This window comes from Pongo abelii, chromosome 21 (assembly GCF_028885655.2).
Source record: "Pongo abelii isolate AG06213 chromosome 21, NHGRI_mPonAbe1-v2.0_pri, whole genome shotgun sequence".
NCBI classification, from domain to species: Eukaryota; Metazoa; Chordata; class Mammalia; order Primates; family Hominidae; genus Pongo; species Pongo abelii.
This window is the reverse complement of record NC_072006.2, coordinates 3,282,087-3,296,253: the sequence shown is the minus strand read 5'-3', so window position 1 is coordinate 3,296,253 and position 14,167 is coordinate 3,282,087. Positions and strand designations below refer to the sequence as shown.

Sequence of the window (14,167 nt, the reverse complement as noted above, 5' to 3'; positions counted from 1 at the left end):
GCTGCATAGAAATCAAAGGATTCTTATTTTATTTATTTATTTATTTATTTTGAGAAATGAGACATGAGTGTGGCTTTGTTTGGAATATAGGAGCTAAAAGCTAGAGTGTTAGTATCATCAGGAACTGCATCAGGCCTGAGTTCACTCTTCCCTGGCTCTGTGGCCTTCAATAAGTATTTTATCCCCTGAAAATGGCAGCTTATTCATCTGCGCAATGGGGACAATAGTAGAGTCTACTCTCTGGGCCTGGTATGGGGGGGAATTGAAATGATCCATATGAAAGGCTTAGCAATGTGTCCAGCACATGGCAGACACTCAGAGATGTTGAAAAGAAAGTTGGAGAAAGAGGGAAAGGAGCCCTTGTCAGAGAATTAATGAAGCAGGACTAAGAATGCACTTCTAAGGCATGGTTGTTTATAAGCTGCTTGGAGAACTCTTCTCAAACCGTGCTAGCAGATGGGTCATAATTCATCACTGAAAAAGGACACAGGAAATCTGGGTGATTTTTTTGTCGTGGTTTCCATAAGTTATCTGTAGAGCCAGATGAGCACATATGAATCTCTTCTGGCTTTCATTCATCAATTGCACATTGACGGAGCACCTCCTAAGTCCACACATCTTTCCTCACTTGATGCTTTAGCTACCCACATCACAGCGCCTCCTTCAGTGGCACTAATGAATGGAAGGATCTTGCTCATGTTGTCCAGCTCTTTTCAGATGGCTTACCTGGAGCTGGCTGGCTGTGGAGAGCCTGGGAGGGTGGTTTGGGTGTCAGGGTTGTGGTGTGATTCACCCCGTTTTCTGCTGGAGTCGTTCTTGCTTCACTTGGAGCCTCTGATGGTGTTTCTCCAGGATCAGCCTAAAATTATAAATACCCTTTCATTTTCCACATTTCTTTTTATTCTTTTCTTGCCTTCCTAAACCAACAAGGCTACATTTTGCAGCATCTTCACAATTCTGTTGGAGTTGGAAATATCAAATTTGATTCTCCCTGGAAAGCAGGGTTAAAACAGCATAGTGTTGAGCCATGACTACGGGAGGTTAATTGTATTAAAGTCTCCAATTTTTACACCAACCTATGTCTATGCCCGTTGGTGGTGCCCTTCCACACTGACTCTGGACCAGACCATGTGATTTGCTTTCGTTAATCAGAGAATAGCAAACTTGATACAAAAGACCCTTGCAAATTTTTCCACTGTTTCTCAGGGCCCTATTATAGCAATGGAGGATGAGAGGTCTGAGTCATCCTGGTCTCTCATCCAGCTCTTCTGGAGGAGAGCTGAGTCATCCTGGTCAAGGATGTCCTGGACCAGCCAGTCCCCAGCTGAGCACATACACTTGAGTGAACCCAGCTGAGATGAGCTGAGTCTATGAGTCTGGTCTGGATCTGCAGACCTGCCCAGCTGACCAGATAATGCATGAAAAATAATAACTAGTTGATGTTATAAGCTGCCAAGTTTGGGGTTGTTTTACAGAATTAGCTAATTGATGTGAGGGATAAGAACACACATTTTGGAGCACAGCTTGCCTGGGTTCAGATTCCGGCCCTGCAATTTACCAGCAGTGTGATTTTGGGCAGTTCACTTAACTCTCTGTGCTTCAATATCTTTATCCTTATAGATGAAGACAGGTGTTTACTGGGGATCATAATATTATCTTATTAGATTGTTTAGATGATTAAATAAGTTAATACTTATAAAGTACTTAGAATTGTTTCTGGCACAGAGTAAATATGTGGATGTTAAATAATGTGAAAGTTGTCAGAATCTAAATGGAGTCCCTTATATTAAAACAACAACAACAACAACAAAAACCCAGAAAACTCTGACAAAAAGAGCCGGGGAATGTCATAAAGAGAAGGTTCTCACTCATAAATGCCTGATAAGAAAAACTCTCACAAAAGACTCTGCAAAAACCATCATCTTGTACAAAGGCCATAGCAACTTTACACAAAAAATACTTCTGTGAGGACACCTGCCTAGCAACTCCCTGTCCAACCTCAGACTGATGTCACTCTTGTTACTGATCCTTGTAGCCAAGGATAATCATCTCGAAACAATTATGTAATTCTCCTCATTTATCCTTTAAAAACCTTTGTCTTCCTTCCCTCCCTGACTAAGCACATAATTTAGTACGCCCTATTCTTAAATAATATCATTTTCTTTTAGAGAGCATCTGTTTGTTATTTATGTTGACATAAAACAAATAAAACATTTACGCTTGTGGAATACTACCAATGAATAATAATAATAAATGCATTGAAACGTGAAATCTTCATTCGACACTCTCCAGCAGCTAATTCAACATACCTTATACAGAGTAAACAGCTTAAAAATGTTTGTTGAATAAATGCTGATCCTTATAAAATAATTGCCTACATACTCTTTTAATGTTGCTTTTCAATGCGCTAAATTCTCTGTAACTCTTTATCAGAACTGCCTTCCAAGTCCCTGGCAGGTTTTACTGACAATGAGGTTATCCCAATGTTCTACTTTGTAGCACATTTAAAAAATACATTAGGAAATATATTTTTCCAGAATTCATTTGGAGCCCAACATTGTGACATTTTGGCATGTCATTACAGATGAAAAATTGACCTATAATAACCTTCTTATAAAAAGTAAGATAAGAGTGAAAATAGTGACACTGATTGTCACCAGTGGCTTTTAATCTGTTTCCCAAATCATCTTTAAAGCATCTTCCAAAACTGCATTAAGTGATGGCAGAACTTATTTTAATTCAACAAATCATCCCTGCTTGTTTACTACACCCTGCTCAATGCTGGAGGAGCCCTTAGTAGCAGTGGCTGGACATCAGTTAGGGGAGACAGGAGCCTAAACAAGTAACCGGGGCAGCCTGTATAGCTCACTATGGCAGAATCTTTCTTTTGAAAAATGACTACTTCTGATGGGTAAGTACCAGTATGGTCACACTGTTTAGTTACATCCGTCAGAAAAATTATCCCTAGAATTATATGCAAAGGGAAAGGATTGTGTATGTTTTGTTCAGCAAGACATTGCAAACTGGAAACTCATGGTCCCAATGGAGTACATGGATGCATTTTCTTTGGCTCAACCAATGTTGTCAAATCTTTTAATTAAGGTGGTCTTATACTGAAACAATGGATTTCTTGCTTCCCTTGAAAAACTAGATTTGACTACATGGGACCTATACACCCACAGTGGGTGGTTCTTTGGCTTAAATACAGCAGGGGTAACGGTTTCCTGGCCTCCCAGCTGAAGAGGGTGCCCATGGTTACCAAACTCAGCTGCTTTAGAAAGCAGGTAGGAAGATGTCCCTGTTCCGTGGGGATCTGACCTTCCCCATTATATCCAAGTTGGTTTCTAAAACCATGTGGGGAATGAACCAGATTCTTCCCAATGTGACAGCTCACTAAAATTAGCCCTCTGAAAAACGATAGAGAAAAAGAAAATTTTGATGGAGGAAAGAATGGAAGTTAGGGAAAACCAGCTTCTGTGAAAGTAATAATGGTGGCTTTTTTTTTTTTGGCAACTAGAATTAGTGTCTTGAGGTGTTAGACTGGAGGTGCATTCAAACTGGATCCAACAAGTTTATTTTTAGCTTTGCATTAGGTTTTCAGATACTCCATGTAGTTGTATGCCCTTGGGAAACCAAGTTCAGTTGTCAATTTGAGTCAAATAAAGGAAAAAATAAATCTCTGCTTATCAAGGGCATGTGAGACAAAGCCTCCACCTTCCAAAAAGGGAGGTACTATATAAAATCAAAGATATTTTTAAAAAGCAGATAGATGTTAAGTAAACATTCAGGCAAATACTTTATTTTTGCAGTCGGGGATAAAGGGGGCACCAAGGGTTGGTGCTGGACTTTGAAGTAGGCTTTGGAGAAATGCTTAGTCCGGGGTCACACCTGGTGATGTCTCCATGTAGAGTGGACTGTGTCACTCTCAGGACACAACCCCTAAGGATACTATTCACACTGCAGAGTAATAGGCAGTTAATGGAAATGATAGAAACCAGTGAAGTAGATTTAATGCAATAGGGCAAAGTGAGGTCATGTCCAGAGCAGGAGAGAGACAGCCTGTAAATGGGGCAGTTGCTGCTGTTCATTTTTATCCTATTGCCACCCAGGTTTTGAGAAAAATGGAAAAACTAAATTTTTGAGTGAACTCTCCCAGTTTCCAATCACTGAGAAGCCAAACAGAGCACATCTTCAGACTGCATTTGGCCCAGAAGTTGCCAATCTGTACCCTCTGCCAGGAGGAGCAGAGTTTGCCTGGAATTCTGAGATGGTGCAAGAGTGAGCCATGCATCCTTAGCGATGCTGAAGGGACAGGGCTGTGCTGGGAACTCGGTAGGCCGGGAGCCAACTAGTCTGCTGCCCACAACTCCTTACCTTCTCGCCCCAGTGGCCAAGCAAAGGCATAGAGAAAAGGGTCAGTAATGAGGACATTAAACACTGGGCTAAGGAATTTGGAGATCCTTGCATAGTCTGACTCTTGTCAGGGACCTCATGATTTTCTGGAGACAGATGATATATACAAGTTAAGTCAGTGGTCCCCAGCCTTTCTGGCACCAAGGACCAGTTTCATGGAAGATAATTTTTTCATGGACCAGGGGGAGAGGAGGTTATTGAGGGGATGGTTTCAGTATGACTCAAGTGCATTATATGTATTGTGCACTTTATTTCTATTATTATTGTTACATTGTACTATATAATGAAATAATTATACAACTCACCATAATGTAGAATCAGTGGGAGCCCTGAGCTTGTTTTCTTGCAACTAGATGGTCCCATTTGGGGGTGATGGGAAACAGTAACAGATCATCATGCATGAGATTTGCATAAGGAGCACACAACCTAGATCTCTCACATGTGCAGTTCACGACAGGGTTCACAGTCCTATGAGAATCTAATGCCACTACTGATCTAACAGGAGGCAGAGCTCAGGGGGTAATTTGAGTGATGGGGAGCAGCTATAAATACAGATGAAGCTTTGCTTGCTTGCCCACCTGCTGCTTTCTTCCTGCTGTGCGGTCCGGTTCCTAATAGGCTATGGACCAGTGGGGATGCCTGAGTTAAGTAAGATTCTATAACATATATATGTGACTAATGTTTAAACTTTTTTGCTAAGGGGTTTAGACACTTTTTTTTTTTTGAGATGGAGTCTCACTCTGTCACCCAGGCTGGAGTGCATTAGTGCAATCTTGGCTCACTGCAACCTCCACCTCCTGGGTTCAAGCAATTCTCCTGCCTCAGCCTCCCGAGTAGCTGGGATTACAGGCATGCACCACCATGCCCAGATAATTTTTGTATTTTTAGTAGAGACAGGGTTTCACCATGTTGGCTAGGCTGGTCTCAAACTCCTGACTTCAAGCGATCCACCTGCCTCGGCCTCCCAAAGTGCTGGATTACAGGCGTGAGCCAACCTGCCCGGCCCATAGATACACATTTTAATTGACTCCATTTACCGAATGGAGACTGCAATTAGAAGTGGCTGTAGATCATCCTGGGTTAGACACTGTTATATACAACAGCTTTTTCACAGCCAGTCAGTGTAGGTAACACGCACAGTACCATAATAAAGCAAAAAAATCGGAGGTGTTATTAAAAGTCTTTACTAAAAACTTTATTAAAAGTCATGTAACTTGCCAGAGGTCACACGGGAAACTGTGAACAAGTATTTGAATATGTACTATATGCTAAAGACTAAATTTTTCTATTGCAGCAATCCACTCTATGATAACAGCAGCTTAAGGAACCGTAATAATAACTTAACTTGCTGCTGAGCTAGAGATGTATACATGTAAACATAATTCTCAAAGAACTACCCTGTTGCACTAAAAAGGCATCTGTATATACAAAGTTAAATAAGTTAAGCAAAACAATGGCTGAAAATGTACTCCTATAGGAGTACAATACTAAAATTGAACTTTCTGATATTATGATTGAAAGATCTAATAATTCCACTATATGGATCTGTAAGCCAAAGTGCAAGAACCAAATTCCTTATCCCACTCAAGAGAATCAGCAGAAGTCAATATTTTATTTCTCCCCCATTATTTGTTTTTATGAGTGAATAAAAATCTGGTACTGGAAATTGTGATAGAAACAGAAACTAGGAATGCCTAGTTTCTTAATTTGATTCAAAGACTTAAATTCCAATTAAGCAATTATCAAGGAAAGAAGGTTCAGAAGGTGGTAATACTTTAGTCGCATTAACTAGATTTTTCTTAGGTGGGTAGTGGAAAAAAAAAAGTGCAGAATGAACCACAGAAGTAAGTTCCTGCCCTCTAGTGGCCAAATGCAATCATTGCAATATCTTTTTCTTCAAAATATGCCTAAATTGAATGTTAAAATTAAATATAAAAAGAATTTATACGCTCCCTAATTCCAAAATGAACGTAAGTGCATTGAAAATAGAATACAGATGGACCAGTAAAATGGTAACTGAAAAGATCATTTTTATAAGTTTTATAGGAGGAAAAGCCATTTGATGTGCTGGTTGAAAAGATTTCCATCCTGGGCATTGAAAGTTTGGATCTGATGGTTGAGCAGCAGAGAATTAGGATTTGGAGGATTTAACTGAATGTTTAACATGGTAAGTGAAGGGTCTTTCAAATATCATATGTATTACCGGGCTATTAGAGGTGTTGGATCATGCTTTCCTTGTCTGAGTCATCTAAAGAGTGCAGTTCCGGCTGGGCGCGGTGGCTCACGCCTGTAATCCCAGCACTTTGGGAGGCCGAGGCGGGTGGATCACGAGGTTAGGAGATCGAGACCATCCTGGCTAACATGGTGAAACCCTGTCTCTACTAAAACTACAAAAAAAAAAAAAAAAAAAAATTAGCCGGGCTTGGTGGCAGGCGCCTGTAGTCCCAGCTACTCGGGAGGCTGACGCAGGAGAATGGCGTGAACCCGGGAGGCGGAGCTTGCAGTGAGCCGAGATCGCGCCACTGCATTCCAGTCTGGGCGACAGAGCGAGACTCCGCCTCAAAAAAAAAAAAAAAAAAAAAAAGAGTGCAGTTCCTTCTGTGTAGCTGATGAGGATGACAGCATCTTGCTTTGGATGGGTACCACATGGGTAAGAGGCAGGGCCATCAGTTTTTCCAGCGTATTATGGGTGAGTCTCATAATTTCATCATGCAGAAATCCACTCTACTCAGAACAAATATTGTCAGAAAGTAGCTTTGTTAGAGCCAGCCTTTCCCTTAAGGAGGAGCTTCTTCAAACACGAGTACAATTTGTACCTTAAATTTCTATTAGTTGAATGAAATTAGATAATGTATCTGCCTCATATTTCTAAGAAATTCAGAATCATTCTTACAAACTTTGTCCTGCTGTATGCACTCCCAAATGTTTAGGAGTGAAGTATACTGATGTTTGCAACCTACTATAAAATGCATCATATTGAACCAAGATGGACAGATAAATGGATAGAGAGATTTATATGTGATCAAGTGAAAGCATCAAAATTTTAATTATGGAATCCAGGTGGCTGATATATAGGTGTTCCTTGTACAGCTCTTTCAATGTTAGCTTAGAATTTTTCATAATGAAATATGTTAAAACTCCTAATTTTGAAGAGTCTACCAGGGTGAGTTAGAAGCAAGAGACAGCTTTAATGAGCTGGATAAATACATCTGTTGACTTCAGTTTTTTGAGCTTCTTCATTAACACCAAGTAAAGTACTTTTGGTGTTTTGCACAGTTAATGTACAGCAAGTTCTTCCAGTGGTAACTGGAGCATGGGTTCAAGTGAATCTTGACACAGCATGGCCGTGTCATCATATAAGCACTCACATGAGTCAACAGCATTCACATGGTATCATTTTGTTGAACATTAGTAACAGCTGCAATTTTACACATAGATGTATAAATTTTATAATGTCACTCTCTTCCTCCAAGTTGTAAGGGCTATGACAGCATCTGATTTTCCTCAGCATTACATATATAATGGCCATCAGAGTGACTGACACATAGTTGTGTTTTTTTTTAAAAAAATATATTGAATGAATGAATGAATAATTCATATTTAGTTTCCTGTTAGTACATAATAAATAGCTCAACTATTAATGGCAAAGTCCTGAAAGTAAAGAACTACCTAAATGTTACGCTAAAATAAAAAAATTTGAATGAATGAATAAATCAGTGAATGAAAAGAGTGAAGATGCTACTTTCTGCTGTCTGTAACAAGTTTGTATTTAATGCATAATAACAGCAGGTTACTCAGAAGGCTGTCAAAGGGTAAAAGAACAGGGCTCTGCTGACCCTTTTATATGTGTTACATATATAAACTTTAATATATATGTATATAAAAAGTTCCTACCAACTTGAATTTATTAGAAGTGTTTTGATACAGTTTACAAAGGATTCAGAAGGAATGAACTCTTGGCTGTTAGGTAGAAATCATGGATTTCTCTTTTTAAAGGAAAGTAGACCAACAACTCTTTATGTTAATTTTGTGGAAATATATCTTTGAAATTAATTAAGTCAAATCATTTGGTAAGGACTATGGTCAATCACTCACGGGGCAAATTCTGGATAATTCTCAGAAAAAGTGTCTCCTGGAGCCCTTCCCAGGTTTCTGTGATTAAGCTGACATTTTTAGAGTGGATGGAATTAATGGGTTTCATCTGGGGAGAGCCACACTCTTGCGAAAGAAAGATGCAGGGCTTCAAAGCAGCGGTTCTTAATGTGTGGTCCCTAGACCAGCATCAGCTTCACTGCAGATTGTTAGAGATGCAAATTCTTGGGTCCACCCCAGATCTACTGAATCAGAAACATTGGCTATGACGCGCATCAATATGTGTTTTAGGAAGCCATCTGGGTGATTCTGGTACATGCTAAAGTTTGAGAGCCCTGCTAATCCAAATATGGTCCATGGGCCATAAGCATCACCTGGAAGCTTGTTAAATATGCAGTGTTTTGTGATCTGCGCCAGACCCATTGAATCTGAATCTGCATTGTAACAAGATTCTCAAGTGATCTGTATGCACGTTTAAAAAAATAAATTTTATTGTGTAAATTCAAGGCATACAACATGATGTTATAAGATACCTATGTACAGTAAAATGGTTACTATAAGGGAACAAATAGACATATCCATCATCTCACATAGTTACCCACTTTGTCCCCCTGTGGCAAGAACAGCTATAATCTATTCATTTAGAAAAAATTCTGACTATGATACACGATTGTTAATTATAGTCCTCATGCTGTACATTAGATTTTTTTACTTGTTCATCCTACACATTTCCTGCTTTGTATGCTCTGACCTACACCCCCCTATTTCCTACACCTGTATGCACATTAAAATTTGAGAAGCCCTGCTCTAAAGCAAAGTGAAAAACTTCATCATTAATTGAGAGCCATGATTTTATAATTGGACATGACATGGATATTTAAGTTACTGTACTCATCCCTATTTTAGGCAGATGAACCCAAAGCCCCTCATTAGAATCCATTGAAATTTCAGAAATTTTTATGGAGGATATTTGCAAAAGCAGTTGAATTGAACCAATCATTGACCAGTTTCAATTCAAGTGAATGAATGGTTTTTTCTTGATACATATTTAAAAAGACCCTAGTTCTTCAACTTATTGGCCGTTGATATTAGGCACCAAATCACTCTACCATAATGAGCAATTGTTCCCTTCTCTAAAAATGAGGATTACTATGGTTTTCCTAGTTAGGACCCAGTTTTATCCAAGGCATCCAATGAAAGTGCATTGTGAATGCCAAATCTGTACAGTATAGAAATGAAAGAGATAGTGTCATTATTTAAAGGAAAACCTTTTCTTTTTACTGTATTGAATGCTTCAAAGTTCAGGGATTTTGATAAACTATTGTTTCTATAAATTAATATCTTGCAAATTTATTATTTGAGGAGGAAGATTTGAAGGAGGAAGAATTTTATTTAAAGATAATCCAAAATGAGCTGTAAACCTCATCTTTGATTTTAGTGTCAAGTTCTTAAATTGTGAATGAAATATCAAGCTTCTGTTTTGAATAATTAAATGGTATCCAAGGCCTTGGGCAAAACGTTGTTAACCTTATGAAAGCACTACCTTGGATTTTTTTGATGTCACATTATTTTATTGGTGGAATTCATATCATTATTAAAATAATCAAATTGGGGCCATACACTGAATTAGGAAATATTTACCAATAATTTTATTTTATTTTATGTATTTTTAAGAGACATGGTCTCTGTTGCCCAGGCTAGGGTGCAGTAGTGCATTCACAGTTCATTGAAGCCTCTGCCTTCTAGACTCAAGCGATTCTCCTGCCTCAGGCTCCCGAGAAGCTGGGACTACAGGCATGTGTTAGCACACCCAGCTAATATTTGCAAACAATTTTTGATGAATTTCAGCTCACTCACAAGAACATGTGAGTCAGACAATATAAAAAGTAGGCCCTTTGGAATAAATAAACTTTTAGTATTACCAAACAACTTTTCCTTTTCAACATCAATATTACAGGAAGACCACTCACACATTTCCACTTGCAGGATGAAACACAGACGATGTTGGGAATTCTTGTGAACAATTTTGGCCTTGAGGGCTGGGTAAGATTTGTAGTGTCAGGTACTCTGTCTTAGATGACAACTTTCCCAAGTATGGAAATGAATGCTTGGCAAATGAATATAGCTTTTGTAACTTCCAAGTTGAGGGATATGTATTTTGGCCAGCCAATGCACAAATCAATCAAATAGAACCCACAAAGATAAACCTAACTTTCTGAAGAATAAGTTCTTACAACATCCAGTGATTAAAGGGGTGAAGTTGTTGACATTCAACCAAAAATTCAATCAAAAGATGTTACTATTTAAGGTAAAGGTCTTATATCCTGTGCTCACTCATTCAGGTAACCTGCTATGGAGGACAGAAAGATGAATGAAGGGCCCATCCTTGCTAAAGGTTACCAGAAAATTACAGCTTTGTTACAGAGGTAGTGCGTGTGTGTGGTGGAGATGCTTGTTAAACTGTGCTCCAAGGACCAGCAGTATCCCATCGCTTGGGGGCTTATTAGAGATGCTGAGTCCCAGGCCCTACCCCAGACCCAGTGAACCAGGATCAGCAATTTATCATGATGCCCTGGTCTTCACACTTAACGTGCAGAAGTGCTGATGTGGAACATGAGTTGTAGAACCAGATTGCCTGGGTTTCCATCCTAACTCCTTTCTTTACTAATTGTGTGGCACAGGGCAAGTAATTTAACTCCTCAGTGCCTTAGTTTCTTCATTTGTTAAGTGGAAATAATGGTAATTAGGACATCCGGAGGTTTTAAGACTTAAGTGAGTGAATACAGTAAAAGCTTCACGGCCAGGCAGGGTGAATCACCCCTGTAATCTCAGTGCTTCGGGAGGCGGAAGTGGGAGGATTGCTTGAGCTGGGAGTTGAAGACCAGCTTGGGCAACATATTGAGACCCTGTCTTGAGAAAAGAAAAATAAAATAAAGGGCTCAATATAGTGTCAGATATACAGTAAGTACTCAGTAAATGCTCATTATATTTTTTCTTTACTTCTCTAACATTAAAAAAGTCATGTTCAAATATTGCATTTATGACATTATTATCAAATAGCATTTCCTAATAAATGTATTGGATATTTACTTTCTCCTTTTATAGGTATTTTAAAAATAGAAAAAAAGTGTTATGATATTTCACTAGGCATCTCTAAAATTACATTATTCGGTCTGTAAAACATTTAAGAAATTATTTTTAAAAATGTGCATAGAGGCCAGACACGGTGGCTCATACTTATAATCCCAGCACTTTGGAAGGCCAAGGCAGGTGGATCACCTGAGGTCAGGAGTTCGAGAAGAGCCTAGCCAACATGGTGAAACCCTGTCTCTACTAAAAAGACAAAAATTAGCCACGTGTGGTGGTGGGTGCCTGTAGTCCCGGCTACTTGGGTGGCTGAGGCAGGAGAATCGCTTGAACCCGGGAGGCAGAGGTTGCAGTGAGCCGAGATCATGCCACTGCTCTCCAGCCTGGATGACAGAGCGAGACTCTGTCTCAAAAAACAAACAAACAAAAATGTACATAGGAAACATGCTAGAAGGATATACATTAAAAATGTTAACAGTATTTGCAGAATTAGAGGGTTTTAAAATTTTATTTCTTTAGTTTACTATGTTTTTAAATTTTTCTATGTGACTTTTTATTTAGAGGAATTAACTGTGAATGTTATACTTTGTTAGGATTCAGTTAGGCACTTATTCTACAACTTGACTAATCTACCACTCTGAATTTACAAAGACAAAATAAATCCAATAACAAATCTTTATTATTCCTTAACTTCCAACCATTATTCAGATAATATGTAACCTAAATATTATACATATATTATACACATAATATATGTATACACATAATATATTACACATATATACACAAAATATATACACAGATATGTTACACATATATTACACATATATACACATAATATATTACACATATACACATAATATATGTATACACATAATATATTATACACATAATATATGTATAATATAATCTGAATAATGTATTTTCACCTTATCTGAAATAAATATGTATTGTTCAAATCATGGGGGAAATTCCACTTTCTTATCTATTTGGTTTATAAATTACTCTAGAAATAATTTATAGGACTATTAAACATCTGGTAATATTTTGCAGTCCAATGACGTTTTTAATGTTCAATAGAAATGACCTTTAGAAGCACCACATTAAAATGATGATACTAAAAAAGTCTTTGCTGCTAAAATAGTGTCCCAGTGCCTGCCATGTCCTAGATAGAATTTTCTTTAGAGAAAACCACAGTTACTTATTTTCAGTGGCGTCATTCAAACAAACTTACATTATTCCAAGACACGAAAAAAGACACACTGATGCTCAAAGTGTGAAATGACTTTTCTTTCCTAGCATTACATGTTAAGGGCAAATGATTTTTTTTTCCTTGAGTTGTAAAAATGAGGCCAGTTAAGAGTTTAGATATGTCAAAGGAAAAAAAGTCATATTTTCTCTATTAGACCAATATAGACTCCATGTGATTCAATGCCTCTAAAATTTTTTCTAAAACTGAAAAATGTCCAAATACTGTCCAAATTTAAACAATATTATACATTTCTAAAAATGCTTTCTGATCACCTTTAAGAAAAGAAAAACAAAAATAAGATTGACCTAAAACTCTACTTCTATATTTTTGTACATTTTATCCTCCTAAAATAACTTTTTGATGGTGCAAAGATAAGGTTTTCAAAGGACATCAATTTGTGAAAAGAGCCCTACAACCTCAAAGGCCTTATGTCTCCCATTCTTTAGAGTGACATTTTCCCCTAGTCATTATAGAAATGATCTCTGAAGCACCATTAGTAAAATGTTCCATTAAGAGACCTTTAGCTCAATTGCTGTATCAAATCGGGGTCATACACTGAATCAGGAAATATTTACAAATTATTTTATTTTATTTTACTTTATTTTATTTTATTATTTCATTTCATTTTATTTTAATTTAATTTAATTTAATTTTATTTAATTTAATTTTATTTTATTTTATTTTATTTTATTTTATTTTATTTTTAAGAGACATGGTCTCTGTCGCCCAGGCTAGGGTATAGTAGTGCATTCATAGTTAATTGCAGCCTCTGTCTCCTGGACTCAAGCAATTCCCCTGCCTCAGGCTCCCGAGTAGCTGGGATTACAGGCATGTGTCAGCACACCCAGCTATTTGAAACAATTTTAGATAAATTTCAGCTCACTCACAAGAACATGTGAGTCAGACAATATAAAAAGTAGGCTGAAATATGGTAGTGTTGAAATGTTCTCTTGAAGCAAGTGCTTATTCCTTAGAGACAATGGCTAACTAATGGGTTAAAGTTGATAATCTAAAAAGTATTTCCTCTAAATACTGAAAATACATGTAATTTCACTTGAAAATGCTTTTGTTTAACCTCTATTTCTTACAGAATAAAATACATCCAGTTGAAAAAAGACATTCCTGTTTTCTTTTTTTTTTTAGCTTTTATTTTAGGTTCAGGGGTACACACAAGGGTTTGTCATATAGGTGTGTCATAGGGGTTTGGTATTCAGATTATTTTGCCACTCAGGTAATATGCGTTGTACCTAATAGGTCCTGTTTTCTATTTAGAGAAGAATGCTATTAATAGTGATTTATTTATACCTATGTAAATTATCTTTA

General features: G+C 37.6%; 1 protein-coding gene across 3 annotated transcripts in view; it reads right to left on the bottom strand.

Moving 5' to 3' along the window:
• Positions 1–14,167, bottom strand: part of PLCB1 (phospholipase C beta 1) — a 750,426-nt gene that overhangs the window by 128,301 nt on the left and 607,958 nt on the right. For all 3 annotated transcript variants that reach the window (XM_024238987.3, XM_024238989.3, XM_054541566.2), the window contains one exon: positions 727–859. In XM_024238987.3, coding sequence (XP_024094755.1) covers positions 727–859 — 133 coding nt within the window. The remainder of the gene's footprint in view (positions 1–726; positions 860–14,167) is intronic.